This window comes from Callorhinchus milii, unplaced genomic scaffold (genome assembly GCF_018977255.1).
Source record: "Callorhinchus milii isolate IMCB2004 unplaced genomic scaffold, IMCB_Cmil_1.0 Scaffold5, whole genome shotgun sequence".
Taxonomy (NCBI): domain Eukaryota; kingdom Metazoa; phylum Chordata; class Chondrichthyes; order Chimaeriformes; family Callorhinchidae; genus Callorhinchus; species Callorhinchus milii.
The window spans coordinates 36,539,278-36,557,372 of NW_024704746.1; the positions used below are offsets into that span (position 1 = coordinate 36,539,278).

The 18,095-nt window shown below is 37.2% G+C and overlaps 1 protein-coding gene across 1 annotated transcript in view; it reads right to left on the bottom strand.

Annotated features, from left to right (window-relative positions):
- Window positions 1–1,193: 1,193 nt before the first annotated feature.
- The window catches only part of ptprb (protein tyrosine phosphatase receptor type b), a 37,727-nt gene continuing 20,825 nt past the window's right edge, over window positions 1,194–18,095 (bottom strand). The window contains exons 15-32 of the mRNA XM_042335186.1: window positions 17,734–18,000; window positions 14,012–14,296; window positions 12,432–12,713; window positions 11,288–11,437; window positions 10,345–10,588; window positions 10,123–10,229; window positions 9,509–9,614; window positions 8,549–8,623; window positions 8,419–8,436; window positions 8,213–8,294; window positions 7,992–8,082; window positions 6,701–6,777; window positions 6,425–6,559; window positions 6,138–6,260; window positions 5,685–5,848; window positions 4,446–4,581; window positions 3,120–3,240; window positions 1,194–2,979 (exon numbers count right to left, since the gene is read on the bottom strand). Of these exons, the coding sequence (XP_042191120.1) occupies window positions 2,957–2,979; window positions 3,120–3,240; window positions 4,446–4,581; window positions 5,685–5,848; window positions 6,138–6,260; window positions 6,425–6,559; window positions 6,701–6,777; window positions 7,992–8,082; window positions 8,213–8,294; window positions 8,419–8,436; window positions 8,549–8,623; window positions 9,509–9,614; window positions 10,123–10,229; window positions 10,345–10,588; window positions 11,288–11,437; window positions 12,432–12,713; window positions 14,012–14,296; window positions 17,734–18,000 (2,486 nt within the window). The 3' untranslated portion in view covers window positions 1,194–2,956. The remainder of the gene's footprint in view (window positions 2,980–3,119; window positions 3,241–4,445; window positions 4,582–5,684; window positions 5,849–6,137; window positions 6,261–6,424; window positions 6,560–6,700; window positions 6,778–7,991; window positions 8,083–8,212; window positions 8,295–8,418; window positions 8,437–8,548; window positions 8,624–9,508; window positions 9,615–10,122; window positions 10,230–10,344; window positions 10,589–11,287; window positions 11,438–12,431; window positions 12,714–14,011; window positions 14,297–17,733; window positions 18,001–18,095) is intronic.

Here is an 18,095-nt window from a genome sequence, read left to right on the forward strand (position 1 = left end):
AAGCTACAAATTAAGTTAACAATATTAAAAAGCTCATGCTGCCTTCCTTATAATTGTTTTTGATTTCATTTGAACAAAAGCAAAATGTTTCTTGGGTCTTGTTCTTTACTTCTTAAACCCTGGTGTGATGCTCAGTCTTGTGCTTTTATTAATAATAATAATCATCTTTGCTTTTGATACAGCACCTTATCACATCTTCGAGACGTCTCAAAGTGCTTCACAGAATAATAGCTACTCTCTGGAATGCCCCAAGTAAGCTCAATGAGGCCTGCTTCCTGGAAGAGTCTTAAAAGTTGTTTTACTTTGTCTTTGTTTTGCTGTCAAAATGGGAGATTGTAAGTTAATAGAAATGTCATCTTGTATAATAGCCCGTGTCCAAGCCCCATATATTTGGTTACAAAATAGGAAGGAATTTCATCCTAAAACTGCATGATGAGAAACAGCCTGATAGTTTTGTGTGTTTATTTATAGGAACATAGGAACAGGAGTAGGCTATTCAGCCTCTGAAGCGTGTTCCGCCATTCGATTAGATTGTTGCTGATCTGTACCTCAACTCCAAATTTCCTCCTTTGCCCTATATCCCTTGTTACCCCTACCTAACAAATATCTATCCACTTCAGTCTTGAAAACTTGAGTGGATTCAGCATGCATAGCCTTTTGGGGGAGAGTTTCAGATTTCCACTACCCTTTGCGGGAAAAAAATGCTTCCTGATTTCACTCCTAAATGGCCAAACTCTAATTTTAAGATTATGCCCTTTTGTTCTGGATTGCTCTACCAGAGGAAATAGTTTCTCATGGAAACTATTCAGTTGAGAGGCCTTGAATTGAAAGTCCAGCCAGATTGAAGTTCAGACACTCATCTATTTGCCAGAGGATTGTGCTGAGTCAAGGTCTTGGCAAGTCAACTGAGAGATAAAATAGCTTAGAGGATTCCTGTTATACTTTACAAAATGACAAAATTGACTTTAATTGACAGTAGATATGGAGAAATTGGCAACCCAGACTGATAACAAGAAACAGAACTGTGCATTTAGAAAGAACTTGCATTGTTATATTGCCTTATCCATTGAAAGATCTCAAAGCGCTTTAAAATAATTATTGCCAAGTGTAGTAGTGTCTGTTTTTGTAGACAAATGTGTGAGAATGAAAGATAGACGGATAAAGTGGTAAAGAAATACTGTCTTTTCAAACTATTTTAAACATGGTTAAACAATTATCCGTATTTTATTGAAACAACCTTTTGTAAATCTTAGTGGATGATATAAATATAACAGGTTAATTAATAAATCATGGAGAAATTCTAGGTTGGCCAGACAGGCTCTTGGCTGTGCGAACATGGATGGAATTAAAATGTAACACAGATTTATTCTTTATTCACCTATACTTCTAATCCTTTGCTAAAAATGTCATATCTCCTTCATCTAACACAGTCTTTCTTTTCAAGAAATGGTGGTTTATTTCAAATAGACTCAGTCAAAAGACATAAAAGCTGGACTACAAAAGGTAGTGAGGCTTGATAGGTGAGTAAGTTATCTTAGATCTGCCTGTCTGTCAATGGAGCTTTTAAAGAGGCTGTTTATTTTACGATTTAGCAGGAATGTAAGTGTGCAGTTTTTGGTGGCTTTGTGGATTAAACTCCGGCATGAATGTGCTTAATGACCAGTCTCATTAAAACCAACCAACTAAGCTTTAATTTTATTTTCTTCCCTTTAGATGACTCTCCCTACGCACCCATTCCCCCCACCCCCCAACCTGGGTTGATCTGTGGCTGTTTTTTCTGGGTCCATTCTCTAATAGCTCTCCAGGAGATATGTGCATCTGACTCCTATTTTCTGCCTGCTAATTTGCCATCTTTGACTGCTGGGAGGGGCAGTCTCACCTCTGCTCTGTGCCTCTCTAATGACTCCTAAGTGCTATCAAATTACTAGCAAACATTTTGTCCATCGTTATTCCTGATACATGTGGCAGTGATACATGTGGCATTGCAGTATCATAGAATCATAGAATTATACAGCACAGAAGGAGGCCATTTGGTCCATCGTGTCTGTGCCGGCTCTTTGAAAAGAGCTATCCAATTCAATCCCACTCCCCCACTCTCACCCCATAGCCCTGCAAACTTTTCCTCCCCGAATAATTATCTAGGGGTACTTTACAGTAGGTTTAATTTTACTTTCCTGGGTCAGGTTATCCTTTCTTAAATAAGACAATTACCACTGTGCACTGCACTTTCAGAACGGATCTAACATATCTGCTTCATATGACTGGCAGATGTGAAGCCAGGCAGTGCTGAGACTCTTAACACACAGCCACAGGAATGTGAGGTGAACGTTTCAATAACATCAATACTTGCCTCAAGGCAGATCTCACTTTAAAGAATGATTAAACTACTATCCTCAAAGGCTGATCAAAAGTGAAAGTGTCTGATATTACAGTAAATAATATTTTAAGTGAAACAACAACAAATTGCATTTATATAGCGCCTTTCACATCATAAATCTGATATTACCCTTTGAAGTACATACAGCTAACAATATCCCGTATAAAATATAATATATTAAAAGTAATAAGAAGAACATTTGGCATATAAAAACATTAAATGTAAATATATAAAATAAAATAAGATCATAAATATATATACAGATTATTGTTTTTTTTTACATACAATAAACATACTTCATTATAGGTAATAATAACTTTTTAGAAGAAAAAATAAAAATAAGTTTCCGGCATTTTTAAAAATACGAATACATATTTACATAATCTAGAGAATATTTATTTGACATATAAGTATATACAATAATCTTTGGTGTAGTTAAATTACAATAATTTCCACAAGGAATACCAGGCAAATAAATTATACACACCATGAAATGCTCTATCTGGTATTTATTTAGTGCATGTTTAGCAGTCCTGCAGATGACATTCCTTCCTACGGATGAATATTTGTCCATGTTCTTTAGTGTCTTCCGAAAAGAAAATCTACGGAATCAGCAAATGCAAAAGTTCATTAATTAACTACTGCAATTAACTACTGCATGACTTAACTTATATGTTACGTGACAGAATGAATCACCCAGAACGTTCCTTGGAAAAGCCACCTGTAGAGATTATTTGCTTACCTCTGTGATATTCTGGATTCACATTTTCGTATATGGGAAACAATGGGTTTTCTTGCTCACATCGGAGCTTCCTAGCTCTTAAAACATCTCTTATGCACAAATGTAAATAGGAATATTGACACTGAAAAACAAATTCAGGTAATTAATGATTGTTCAGAACCACAGTGAATCAATGGTGCAGAGACTGCATAAAGGCTGCAGCGTCCTTTACAACTACAGATTTTCTATTTAAAGCTTATAAAGTACAAAAGGCCATTCAGGTGGGTTCAGCTAGCCTTGCATTGTGCCTTTCACTCTGAGACAACCTCCTGAAGTGAAAGGTGATAAATAAGTGTAAACTGTACCATAAATTGTATTGTATTGTTCTGTAGTGGATAGCTCCTTTTCAGATCATTTATTGTATTCTCTTCTTCCTGCCTTATATATTAAATCTCAATTATTCAATCACATATTTAGGCAATAGTGAGTGAGAGAGGCATATCTTTTTAACTTTAGGGCATCGCATTTTAAGATTATTTTTGTTTGTACATTTAGTTTAGGGGATTAGGAGAGGTGGCGGAGGTGGGAGTATAATATAAGCAGCACTATAGATGAATTGGGCAAAATAGCCTGTTTCTGTGCTGTACCATTCTATGTAGTCAATTATTGTCTATTTTAAGATAAAAAGGTTGGGATTGATAAATTCTCCCCATCTCTTTAGGTTTTCCTGGGCCATGTCCCATTGCTTGATGAGACTTGGGTATGACTTACTCCCATGTCTGTAGCTGTGGTACTCCTGAAGAGAGGAGAGCACTACGGAGAAACCTGGAAATTTCAGCAAAAATGTAAGCCATTTGGCCCATCGTCCCTGTGAGAATTTTCATCCAACCACTTGAGAAACGCTTGAGATCTGATCAGCTCACCTCCTGCTGAGCTCTGATTAGAAACTTGTGTAATGTGAGGAATTATCAATCCATGAGTCATTGTGTTGGAGTACCAGTGTGCTCCACTTCTGAAGTGCCACCTACTCTGAGCTCCTTGTTCCCATTAGGCTGAGGTGGGTGTTAGGGGGAGGTATTATGACATCCATATAAACTGAAATGTTTCCATGTTTTTTCCAGTGTTGTTTGTGATCTCTAGATAGCAGCAGATGTTCTTACGTAGATCACTGAAATATTCTAATCCTGACTAAGACAGTGAATTTATCATTAGTTTTAAACAGTCGTTCTGATTGTTGCTTTATGCCTTCCCGCTGGTGTAGAGGTGTAATGCCTGTTTTATGTTAAATCTTCATTTTGACATTTATTAAACAGGAGAAACAATCCAAGAAATAAGAAATCTTATTACCTCAGTTTGGACCATATGAACCCTGTGAAGCCTCAGATCATAAAGGGTTCCGTAAATGTCGACAGAATCCTTGCTCTCCAACTGTTGAAGGACTCTGTCGAGAGCAATAAAAGTGCCTGTCCGGCCAACTCCAGCACTGAGTAAAAACAACAGAGCAAGGAAGTAAGACATCAAGGAGTTGAATTAAAGAATCAAAAGGTGATTTGCAAATCCATTCATAACTAAAACATCAGGGGGTTGGTTGGCTAGTGTGATGGTCCAACCTTTCATTTCTAGGAGCTGGATGCAAGTCTCAGGATACAGTATATAGTTTGGGACACGACATGTCAAGCAACTGCCAGAATGGAGGAAGGTGAACTAAATGGACCTCGGTCTTTTTTCGCCTAGCAAATTCTTATGTTCAAGTCCATTCCAGTCTGAAACATATCTCCTCTCTGCTATTTAATAGGAGTCTGTGCCAATCTCAAATCGATTCCTATTCGATGTTTCAACAATTGACCATTTCAGTGTCACTCTCAGACATCGTAAGAGTGGAAGTTCACACTGGTACAGTAAGCAATCAGGAGCTCTACTTATTCTCCTTTTGAGATTTGAGTTAATGCTGTTGGAAGCAGTGTTGCTCATCCTTAACCAGCTTTATTATGTGCTTCATGTGTTGTTGTTCAAATGCACCTGAGCTGGGGGTGTTTGATGCTGACAAGTACTTGACCCACCACTGATATCCTTCATCTTCATACACACCAAGGAAGTCAGGAAAGAACTAATCAGTAAAATAGCTAGGAACAAATTATAAAACCTGGATCAGATGATGCACCATTGATGATGCCGTGGTGTGAAAGGTATTGAAGTCACAAGTGCCTCATTCCTTCTCACACCAACAATGATGTGCAGTTGTCCTTATTCTCTATGTGTTGCATTACATATAAAGGTATAAATACGGCATATATAAATATGCCCACAAATATACGGTCAATTCACTTTATAGCATATTCTGTGAAGCGCTTTGAGACGTCTAGAAGACGTGAAAAGCGCTATATCAAATGCAAGGATTATTATTACATATAATTATGTTTCATACTGTGTATATCATATAATTACCCTATTTAGTGAGACATTAGTCTTTTTGCTGCAGGTATTAATTCCTGTTCCTGTTGATCAATAAATCTATAACGTCTCTAGATTAAAGTTCTAAGTGTAAAATCTTAATGCAAGATAACTGCACAGTTGAATGGTTTGTACCTGCAATGTACCACTGTGGGTCCAGAGTTTGGCGATCTGTTAATATAATCTCTGACGGTTTTAACAAACTGTATTAGAGACTGTGTTGTTTCTGGCACGCCATGATCCGGCCAAACCGTGTAGTGAAAGTGACGAACAATTCGAGCACAGTCAAGCTGGTCCTCCTGAATAACAAGATCATAACTTAATAACAATAGCCAAAAAAGTATCTGCGTGCATTCCTTTATTACGAGGGGCTGCGAATGAAAGCCCTGCATGCAAATTTACATAGAGAACTGTTTAATTTGATTTAACAAGAATTTTGCTTTGCCAAATGAAAGCAACACAAGTGGATCTTTCTACATGGTTGAGGAATGGTTTGTACAAGTAAACCATTCCTCAACCACTTATAGAGATGCACATTATTTTTTAAAAGCAACTTAAAGAGAAATAATAAAAAATGTGCATCTTTACATTGCAAATTTTAAACTCTCTGATGGTCCATTCTGGTAACACGGATTCTGACAGCAACTGAACTATGAGATCTCCATAATATAAGGCATCGTGGTCAAAAGGCCAGTAATGATCGCATTTTACCTGTTTGTGAGAGAGCACAAAGGAAACTTTGAAGCTTGAACATCTGAATGAATCTTTACATAATGCAAAGTTTTATTTTACAAACAGATTCTAATCGTTCAGCACTTAAAATTATTTATCAATATCACAATTGATAAAATGGGACAGTAATGTTAAATACTTACCCTTCCCTTTTCTACACATTGCGTTACCATCACAATATTGTGAATGTTTTGCTCCCAAGCCATTTTCCAGAAGTCATCTTTGGTGCCAGGCAAAGGACCCTGAGTGGCAATGTATTCCCTGCGAAAGCTGCAACCCTAAAATTCCCCCAAAAAGCAGGTTATTTCAAAGGTTACACAAAACTGTGGCATCTTGAATCAATAAATTCAGGGAATAACGTCACTGAATTAAATAAATATACAAATATAGTGACTATGGAAAAAAGTGACAGGACATACTGGAATGTAACTGGCATTGATGTAGTCTGAGCAAGGGTCATCATCAATGTAAGATAACTTCACTCGGGTTGGATCATCTGGTGGGAAGCAATAACAGACCAGAATCACTTTATATTGCTTACTACAAAGATCTTCAAAGAATATACAACACAGAAACAGGCCCCTTGGCCCAACCAGTCCGTGCCAGTGTTTATACACCACATGAGTCTTCATCCATTCCTTAATCCCTCCCGCACTTTAGGAAAGATGTTAGGGGATTGGAGAGGGTACCAAGGAGGTTTACCAGGATGATACCAGAAATGAAAGACCTTAGTTATGAGTTATTAGTTATTAGCTTAGTTATTAGCGAAACTAGGATTATACTCCCTAGAGCAGAGAAGATTATGAGGGGATTTAATAGAGGTTTTCAAGATCATGAGAAAATTTGATAGGTTGAAACAGTAAAACTGTTTCCACTGGCACGTGGGTCAGTAACCCGAGGATACCGATTTAAGATAGTTGTTAAAAGAAACAGAGGGGAGGTTAGGAATTTTTTTNCACCAGCGAGTTGTTCGGATCGGGAATGCATTAACTGAAAGGGTAGTGGAAGCCGATTCAATAACAACTTTTAAGAGAGAAGTAGATGGGTATTTGGGGAGGATAGGATTGCAGGGCTATGGAGAGAAAGCGGGCCAGTGGGATTGAGTTGGATTGCTCTTTTAGGAGCCAGCGCAGACGCTATGGGCCGAATGGCCTCTTTCTGTGCTGTATGATTCTATGATTCTATGATATCCTTTTATTCCCCTCTCCCTCCTGAATACATCTATACTATCTGATTAAATCACCGCTTCAGGCAGTGAGTTCCACAATCTCATTACCCTCTGTGTGAAGTAGTTCTTCCTAAATTCTATTTTAGATCCCCTAGCCGTTACCTTATACCTGTATTCCCTGGTTACAGACTCCTCTAACAGTGGAAACAACTTATTTATGTTAACCTTGAACCATTTTATAATCTTATAGTTTAAGAAGCAGCACAGCAGTCTCTACCTTCCTCAAACTTGTTAAAAATTATTGAGTTCTCAACTGGACTTATAGCCAAACCCACCTCCAATTATTTAAAAGTAGATGGCAAGTTGAAAGTATCATTTTAAAGTCTAAGCTATAGACATGGCAAGTTTAGTGTCAGAATGTGTCATTTAACCTGTGGTGGCAAAAATAACTTACAGGTGATATTTTAGAAATAGTTCTATCAGTTTCTATTAATCATTGACTAACAGTCTGCTCAGATTTACTGAAATGATATTATACTTACAAGGCAGAATATTGTTGTATCGATTTTTCCCTCTATTCTCAGGTAAAAGTGCTGTGTCAAAAGGCTGGTTTCGTCCAATTTCTTTTAAATCCTTTTAAATGAGCAAAGAGAAATAATTTAGAATAATATATACAGGCAGATTTCAATTAGAACTCTCAGCATAACCAGAATAGAAAAATTGTTTTTCAGCAATTCCAAATACATAAGTCGTTCAGTCGTACCTCATATTCCTCTGACAAGAGATAACTGGAATCTGCTTGCAGTTTGGTAAAATGAGTTTCAAACTGGTTTGCCTTTATTTCTCTGAAATGAATTTGAAAGTATTAAATCAACAGTATAGATTTGGAAGCAAATGAGAAATCATAATCTTTTCAAATAACTATCCAATGATATATATGTATCATTGATAAGCAACATTGAAACTAACCTGGTGATTGGTGGTTTTCTGTAAAAGAGACAGAAAAAATGTCCCAGTGAGTACTCTTGCGGGAGCCTTAATTCAAAATGTACTTGCCTAAATAAAATATTCTTGTACAGTGTTTTAACCTCAGTCTTACCTTCCCTGTACAAGAGGGACATTAACTGATGAGGGTCTGTCCTTTGGTTTGGATTGGCTTCTGGCTTGAATGTTCCTAGAATCACAACGAGATTGGAAATTTACGAAACATAATTGAAAAGTGCTAAAATTTATATTTAACCTGTTGGATCCCAGTAATAAAATAAAGCTAGTTGTGTAAGACACTGCACTCTAGATAAAAGTCAGTGTCTTGCTCTCCTCGCTTCTTGGTTACAATATGGTTACAATATGGTACATTTATTTTCTGGTTCCTATCTGCCACTTGAAGGAATTGCCAGAATCCAATCCATGGGATTCTGAGCAAATAGTGATCTCACATGAAATAGACTGGAGTGTAATTTCTGTCATTCACTGTGTCCACAAAGAGCGTGTATTCTCAGATGTATTGCAACTGATCTGACTTAAGCTGAACTGCACCAGCATTTTATATTTATGTAACAGCTTCTCTCCCCACAGTGACACACTTTAATAATGACTGGTGTGCATTATCTAGTTTTTTGAGCTTTTTAAACATTTGTACATTGATAACACTTTTCTTTTATAGAAGTGTACATATAACCATATTTATTTTAATCATATTCTTGCATTGTTATGTGCGATCTCTGAATCTAATAGTGTGTAGGGAGCTTGATTGTCGCAAATCAAATGTAATAATAATAATAATAATAATCCTTGCATTTGATATAGCGCTTTTCACGTCGGGAGGACGTCCCAAAGCGCTTCACAGAATATACTGTAAAGTGAGTTGACTGTATATTTGTGGGCGAACGCGGCAGCCAATTGCGCACAGCAATGTCCCACAAACAGTCATAGATTGAAAATGACCAATTTAATTATTGTTTTTGGTTTTGGAGGGATTATTATTAGGCGTGTGGAGTAAGGAAACTTGCCCAAGGTTTCGCCCTGCCTGGAAACTGCAACAATGGATGTAAATACTCACGCTGGCTCCACATTTCTTCTGCACACTATTATAGCCGTAACCAAAATGAGCACAACAATCAGCAAAACTCCAGCACTTGCTCCTTCTATGACACCGAAGAGGGGTTCTAAGGATGGGATACATAACTCTGTGAGACACTGAAAGAATCATAAAGATCCTGTCACATCTGATCCAATTTCTACTGAGGATCCAGGAAAGTCATCTCTCTACATTCTAAAATGCAGTGATTAACAATGAGATTCCTTATTAGAGAATATGAATCAGAATTCCTTCTGGTAAGTGGAAGTATGGGAATGCTGGCATATGGGAATTTGGCTCTTAGAGAAGAGTGTATTGGGAGTGGAGTTCCCACAGGTCAGGATGGCATACTTCCGTTTTCTGTATTAAAAAGTCCCACTACAAATGATCTTTAAAATAATGTAAGAACATCGGGAAATACACATATTACAAAGGTAGAATAATTTGAACATTCTCAGAAATTGAAAAGGGAAAACACCAATATAGAGGAATGATATAATGTAAAGACTGTTAAATTAATGAAAGACAAGGATAAAAGGATCTGCCCACTAGATATGTTAGGGTTTTGAATCAAGATATCAGAAGGAATGGATTACCTGACTCGGTGGTTATAGGTAAGGAGAAATAAGTGTCTGAAAACAAAGGACTGGGGACCTCTGTTACGTCTTCATCAAACAGCTGGGTGAAAGCCCGTACGCTAATTCTAAAAGAATAACCCACATATTATTCCTATTGCATTGGACACAATAGAAAAAAAGACTTTCTGGTTAATACTGTGTGAGAACATGTCCGGAGACGATTCTTTCAAGAAGTCTGACCTGTATGATGTTCTGGGTTTCAATGGTCCATCGCAGAATGTCTCATGGTCCTTTTCGCACTTCCCTCCGAGTTTCTCCATCTCATCTCCAATTTTTATTTCAAAGGTTTGAAATGTGCCGTCAGGGTTCTCTCCACATCTACTTGAAAAATAATCTGTCTGATAGATTTGAATTGAGTTGTTGTGTTTGTATTCCAGATAGGATGGCAATGGGTGTTTCCTTTCTGGTTTTGAACTGTCAATGCCTAAAATAGTATTAAAAGAGTTGGTGTTAACGTAAAATTCAGTACTATATAACATCTATACAAGCTGCTACACCCTTGTAGGTTCTTCATTGGCCACACTTCTTGCTCCACATAGTAAATGTGGCTGTATGACACTAAGTGTCAGAATCTCAGAGTATAAGAATCAGATTTTTTGGTATTTTATCGGTTATTTTCAATGATTGTCTTGTGAGGAATTATGCATGAAATCTTGGTTGCACTGAAGTTTTATAATACAGAAAATTGAAAGTTGACTTTTGTATCAGGAATATGATGTTGTAGGAATAGGACAGGACGGTGCGTGAAGGATCCATGGAGAGCGGCTAATGTTAATGTGAAGGAAAACACAGGTGGGAGTGGGCAGTGGGAACACTTCCCAAAGCCCACAAAGATGGTTTCAACAACAGCAACTTTATATTTATACTGTGCCCTTCACTCAGGACAGCATCTCAGAGTGCTGCGCAGTACTTAGGTTTGATGTTGAGCAAAGCAGAAAGCGCAGGTGACCATAAGCGTGGTTGAAGGTGTGTTAAGGTACATTCTCATCAAAGCAAACTCCATGAAAATCCTCTCCAATATGTCTGTGTATGTCACCAATGATACCATATGTGTACATTTATTGGATCTTATTCGTTAGAGTGTCTATAGAATCACACAGTAAAAATTGGGATGAACACTTACCGTCTGATTCACACATTATCACAGTGAAGTATTTTATGGCTCCGTTTATATCACTGAACCAGCTACAATTAAAATTGAAATATATGGTTGATGTGGTAATGGAAGCTGCTTTGTCATTGACTCGAATGTATTGAGGTGGAGTAGGTGGACCTGGGGGAAAAGGAAAAAATTATAATACTTTTTATTAACTTTTATAAGAAACTTTAACATTGGCACTGAATGAAAATGATCAGCCAGAGAGCTACTCTGATCAGCTGTAGAGCTATTCTGCTGCAATATGTTTGTTCAAATTATGGTGTCTGGAAATCACAGTTTGTAATGATTTTCAACTACCGATTCAGATGTACAAAATGAAAACCCTGCTTGTCACTGACAATACCTCAGTGCAGTCTTGTGGAGTGCCATTTCAAAAATGCTAGAAATAGTTCACTGGGTTTCTGTAAGTTAGCCATAATGTACTGCCAGATCCCCTGGTCGTGAATCTGAGCTGTTATTAGTGAATCCTGTTAACCACCTCTTTTTAGACCCTATCCCCCCAAACAAAAACGCTTAAAGACTCTTTATTCAAACATTCCACAAAAAACAATGGGTGAACTTCTGATAAAACTTTCAGTTGAATTATTTGCCTACAAACACACAGTCACTACACGTTGTACTAATTCCTGTAGTGATTTCATGTGTCCTCCCGATGTGAAAAATGCTATACCAAATGCATGTATTATTGATTATTATTTGTGCGTTCAGAGACCAAGTATGACTCCACAAGCATCTTGACCTCAAACCAATAATGTAGCTCTCTTAAGAGGGTACTACAAGTGCCATGTTTCAACTCAAACTAGCTGTTTGAAATAGGTCAGTTGAGAATCAGTTTGATAATGGTGTTTCAATAAACAATTGGCTAAGCAAAAGGAATATTTGACCATTTCAGTTCATCTATCTTTACAACCTTAATCTGAAGCCTGAAATTTCCCACTGTCATAGTCTTAAAACCATTGTGTTAAATGTACAATCATTCAGAATTTTGAAAACATTTTTAAATCTTTTTTTTACAATATTAAGATGTGGTTTTACAGCTCAGGTCATGAGATATTTTGAATCTCAGATCATAACGTTTTATAAAACAAGACAATAATGGGATACATACTGTCAATCATGGTAATAACACTGTCCTCTACAGCGTCACTGGCCATTTTATCAGAGACAACCTTTATAGCTACTAAATATTTCTTGTGTGGCTCCAAATCCTCAATGATGTGCTGAACTGATTCCTTCTCGATTCTTCTTGAATACACAATGTCTTGATTATTGCTATCATGGTAGCACTCGATGTTATAGCTGTCATAGTCTGAATCAGGGTTCGCCCAAGAGCAGGAGACGGCAGTTGAGCTCTGCGGTCGACAGCGGATATGCTGCACTTTGTCCGGCTCTGCAATTTTAAAGGAAATTGTAAAATTAACTTTGATATAGCATGGAATACAATTTACATGGATAGCTATTTACCAAAAGGGAATGTTACATTCTGGAGAGGTGCATCCAATATATCATTTTGACTCTGTCATTGAAAACGTAGTATTGCTTGAGGCTTGAATTATGATGAGAACCAAGTCTTGAATGGTTTGGAGTTTTTATTTTGCATTGAAGAAACAAGATCTGCATCAAATGCAGAGAGGATACTGATCACTATTCATCTCCTTGCACAATAATCCTTGCATTTGATATAGCACCTTATCACGTCTTCGAAATGTCTCAAAGCGCTTCACGGAATATGGGCAGTAAATGAGAGACCATTAGTCAACAAGACTTTGGATTGCTGACAGTAATATCCAAGATTCAAGCCTTTTTTTAATATAGTTTTTCAATGAGAAATTACACTGAAAGAATGACTCTCCTGTGCTCTCGCTGACTAACACATCTGACTATATAAGTAATCCTACATTTACACTACAAATTTGCAGTTGGTAACAGGGGTAAACTGATAATGTAAATGAAGCAACATGTGACATGCCTGACATCCAAAGAAGTGATTTTCATTGTTTATGAAGGTTTGAAGGTTTTCAAATCTATGTGAGATTTCCTGGCTAAAAACACCCAGGAAAAAGGTGAGATAGAAAATGAGACTTGCTACTGGAAAAGGAGGTATCCATATACATATATTCTGCCAGTTGTATATTCTTGTAGTGTGTATTGTATTCAATCAACTTATTAACGTATTCATTTGCATTTCTAAATCTCTCTTTCATTTTAATTTCTCTTCAGTACTATGTATCCCTCGTGCGTCAATTTTAATTACTTGACTTTTTATTTTTGGCTTTCCTTCACTCTTTTAACACTGCAAATATTGCTGGCAGGTTGATGATAACAACAAGAGTGCTGTTCTGGTGCATGTTTGGCACTGCGTACAGAAATACAGAAGATTCACATAAAACAATCCACATTTCTTTAATCCAGCTTTCAATAATCTGACAAATTCTATCTCTGGGAAGGTTTATCCAAAAATCATTACAATAATCCAGCAATTCATTAATCCAGTAAAAGAAAAACAATGATGCAACAAATGTTTTGACTTAGAAATGCATTTGACCTAGATTTGAGTTGCTGGTGAAAAGGTTTCATTGAGTAGATCTGCTTCAAATATAAATGTTCCAGAGGGGAATGTTCAAGGCATTTAAAGGTATAGCTGCAATTTAACCAGGGGAGTTGAAAAGATTTTGTGATATTACTTACTTGTTCTAATATCTGCTAGAACAGATTCACTGAAAGATTTCAATATCGTCCCACTGACAGTACGGAGACTGAAGGTGTAGTGGCGGCCAGGATGGAGCTTCTGTACTATGCGCCCTTTTGATTTAACCGTGTTGTAAGGATTAAAAACGACAACTCCAGCATCTCTCGGGGTCCATTGTAGCTCGAAGTCATCGTAATCTGTCTGCTCTGGAGGACCAAGCCATGTGATAACCAGTGAAGTATTTGTAACATCAGCAAAGGACATTGTTCCTGGAGGGTTTGGAGCTTTAAGAGAATCGGAGATTAGCAGCACACGTTAGTCAAAACCATTAAGTAAGGCATTAAAAACTTATTAGATCAACAACAACAATTTGCATTTATTGAGTGTCTTTCATGTTGGGAGGATCTTTCGAGGTGTTTTACGCAGCTGACTGTGCACCTGAGTGCAAAATGGGTGGGGGTCGGAGTGAGGTAGAGCAACTAGTGGATGGAGTTCCAGAGAAGGGAGACAGAATGACATTTTCAATTTTTTGGTAATTAAATATTGGGGTTCACACTCCAAGTGTATTTAGGAGCCAGCCGGAATTGTAACCACGTGTGTCATAATGAGGGTTCAGCTATATAATGTACAGTCAGATCCTTAAACCGTGATTGAAATAGAAAAGCATTATCTGATCAGGGGATAGTCATCACCGATTTTGTAAAGAAATGCTGACTTTTGTTCCATTTATTGTGCTGTATATTGAATCTGATCAGGATAGTGAACAGAAGCAATTCTGTATGATTTGCGGTTAGGCACTTTGGAATTCACAATAAAGTACCACAATAACAAAACTGTAGCTCACAAAAAGGATTTGTGACCAGTGAATCCTTCAGGTACAAGGTCAATCCTCCAATGTGGAGTGTTATTTATAAGTCAAAATGCTATTGAAGTAATTTATAAAGGTGCAGGCATCAATTTGTGAAAATTACTGAATGGAGCAGGATAGCACATAGCGCACGGCAGTGAATTTACATTTTGAGAGCAGGGATCCAAATAAACCCAATTATAAGTGTAGATATCATTCTGATCTCTGCAAGTTTTTCAATGCATTCAAAATCCATTAATTTGTTTGCTAAATATAACATTTTCTTTGCAACTTGCAAACAATTAGCAGATTTTCTTGTAAGACTGTGGTTTTGTTTGGTAGAAGCTATTCTGCCTGAGGCAGTGAAATCTGTTTCCATCCTCATTAACAATGACTGTTTCCCTTTAAGTCTATAGCTGTTTCTGACTTGCTCTAAATCTGCTGCTGCACTTAACTGAGCTACCATGGAAATGGAATGCCTTTACACCAAGGCAATGTTATTGGGATAAGGTTGAATCTCCATGTGTGGAAGGAGGGCCTTTTTTGATTAAAAAAAAATCCTTATTATCTTAATCTGCAACAACATTGATTCTTATGAGAATATTGGTAAGGATAAAATCATAAAATCAATTATCTAGCCTGCTCCTTCAATAGACCGCTCACAATCTGCCTTATTGTCAAGTGTATTTAATATCTCGAAGAATGTTCTGCATTAATTATACTGAAGGTATAGATATCCAATAAATCTCCAAAATACCAATTCATCCAATATGTTCCATGAAGTATTTGATTGTGTATTTACTTAACTGTGGTGTAAGGCAAAGAAAGTGATGCTATTGCCTCCAGAAGTACAAAGTGGGAAGGCTAAATTAGCCTTGACCTTCCCGGTATGTGAGATTTCAACTGAGTTCAAGCACCTAACAAAGATGCCTAGACTCAACTGATGAATTTCTCAGTAGTTCAAGCATTAAATGACTAGTTGAGTCCAAGTTGGAACATCAGTCTCGACTAACCTGCTCTCTATAAAAGAGTATCACCAGCTCCTGCTTGGATTAGCAGAAGGAACACTCTGTGGTTGTGGACTGCTCTGTTAATCAGGGAGGGCACAACAGGGAAGAAGTGCAGAAGTGCACCCCTCCCAGTCTACCATGATCTGGACTCCATGATGGGGATTTGCTGCTGCTAATTACAATAATAATCCTTTCCTTTGTTATAGTAATCTTCACACTGGAAAGGTGACTCAAAGAGTTTCACAGAATTTATTGTAAAGTGTAGTGACTGTAAATTTTGTAGCTGAACTGCATCAGCTAATTTGTGCATAGCAATACCCAAGAGCAATAGGACGAAAGCAAATTCACATAAATGGAGGAGAGTTAAAGGGAATAAAATATAAATTTTATGTATAATAGAGCCATTTTCTATTTGTGAGATTTTCTGATTTTTTCCTGGAATTAAGTGCAGTACTACACTGAGCAATACTGTATAAAGAATATAGAATGTGTTTATATGCTGTTGTGGTTGCTGCTTTTATCCTGAGTGATACCAGCTACTAACATCTGAACTTTAAATAACCATGAAATTGAAATTTAGTTTCACAGATTATAGCTTTTACTGTCCAATTATAGTGATGCAGAATTCAATAAATAGTTGATGCAGTACAGATTACTAACTGAAATTTTTAAAAAAATCTCTGATTTAACATATGAATGAAAGCAGTGCAATTTATTTCCAGGTCTTCAATTCCCTGCTAAGTACATTTTTTGTTGAAACATTTAAGAAATACCAGGAGAAATGTCATTTCAGCGAATCATTTTGTCTGCTATTCTGTAGTTTCCACTCCTACAATCCTGTCCACAGAAGTTGAAAGGAGATTGAAATTTGAGAGAAGAGCGAGTGAAGCGATTACAGGAGTCGTGGGCTCAGCTCCATTGTAAAACGTATTCAAATGGAGCAACCGGTCTTAATTTAGCCTTCTCCTCTAGTTTTTTTTCTCTGTCATTATTGATTTGTAAAATTTATCAGTACCATTTAGTCTTTTTAAATAAACCGGAGAGTTATTAATTTTTCATTATATCATCAGCTATCGATTACTGCTCTACTGTCTGTGGATAGTTTAAACTTTCTACGCTCGCAACCAAAAGATCCAATATGCAATGTAGATTTACACACAGACAGACATTTTGTCTTTATCTAGTATATATTCTTCTCCATCCATCCATCCATCCATCCATCCATCCATCCATCCATCCATCCATCCATCCATCCATCCATCCATCCATCCATCCATCCATCCATCCATCCATCCATCCATCCATCCATCCATCCATCTTCTTATCTATATACTAATAAAACGACAATGTCTGTCTGCACTTCAAGAAGGATCTCAATAACCCATTGACATGATTTATACCTCATTGAAAGATCTTGCATCTGGGAGTGACATGGGCATATTTGTTTTTGGGTATCTCCTATCATCCATGAGTTATGCATTTTACACTGCAGTTACAGTGGGAGGACTTGGTGCTTTAAAAATGTAATTTTGTTGTTGTTGCCATGGCTTAGCTTCATCTGTGCTCTTTATTTTATTTCTGCCACTTGACTACGTGTGCGCTCTGTGATGCAAAATGCCACAGTGCTGTTTGACTCGGCAGCCACCAGGTGTAACTGCAGCATAAAACTCAAAACTAAAAATAACTCATGAATGATAGGAGATACACATATGCCCATGTCACTACCAGGTGCAAGCCATTTCCGATGAAGTATAAATCATGTCTCTACATCAATCGGTTATTGAGATCCTTCTTGAAGCACAGACAAACATTGTTGTTTTATTAGTACATAATAGATATATATGAAGAAAAAGTCAGTCTTTACCTGTTCTGCCTTCTATAGATGCTTCGTTGCTTAGTTCTCCACTTTGTGTCACAATGACCATGTGATAAATCCTACCGGGTATTAAACCTTCAAAATGGCATTCTTTGAGTTCTTTTGTCCCAAATCTTTTGTCCCGCATGGTGCTGTTAGGATTATAAAGTGATATGTTGTAGGAATCAAATTCCCCATCTGATGGGGTCCAGGTGAACCTCAGGCTGTCTGTCAAGTTTATGTTCATCCACTGCAGTTGAGTCACCTGAGCTGGAACTAAACATATCAGAATTGGTTTAATTTTGCTAAATTAATAGGATAAAACAGCACAAAGAGTAAAGTCATTAAAGAGCTACTTGTATACTTTCTGA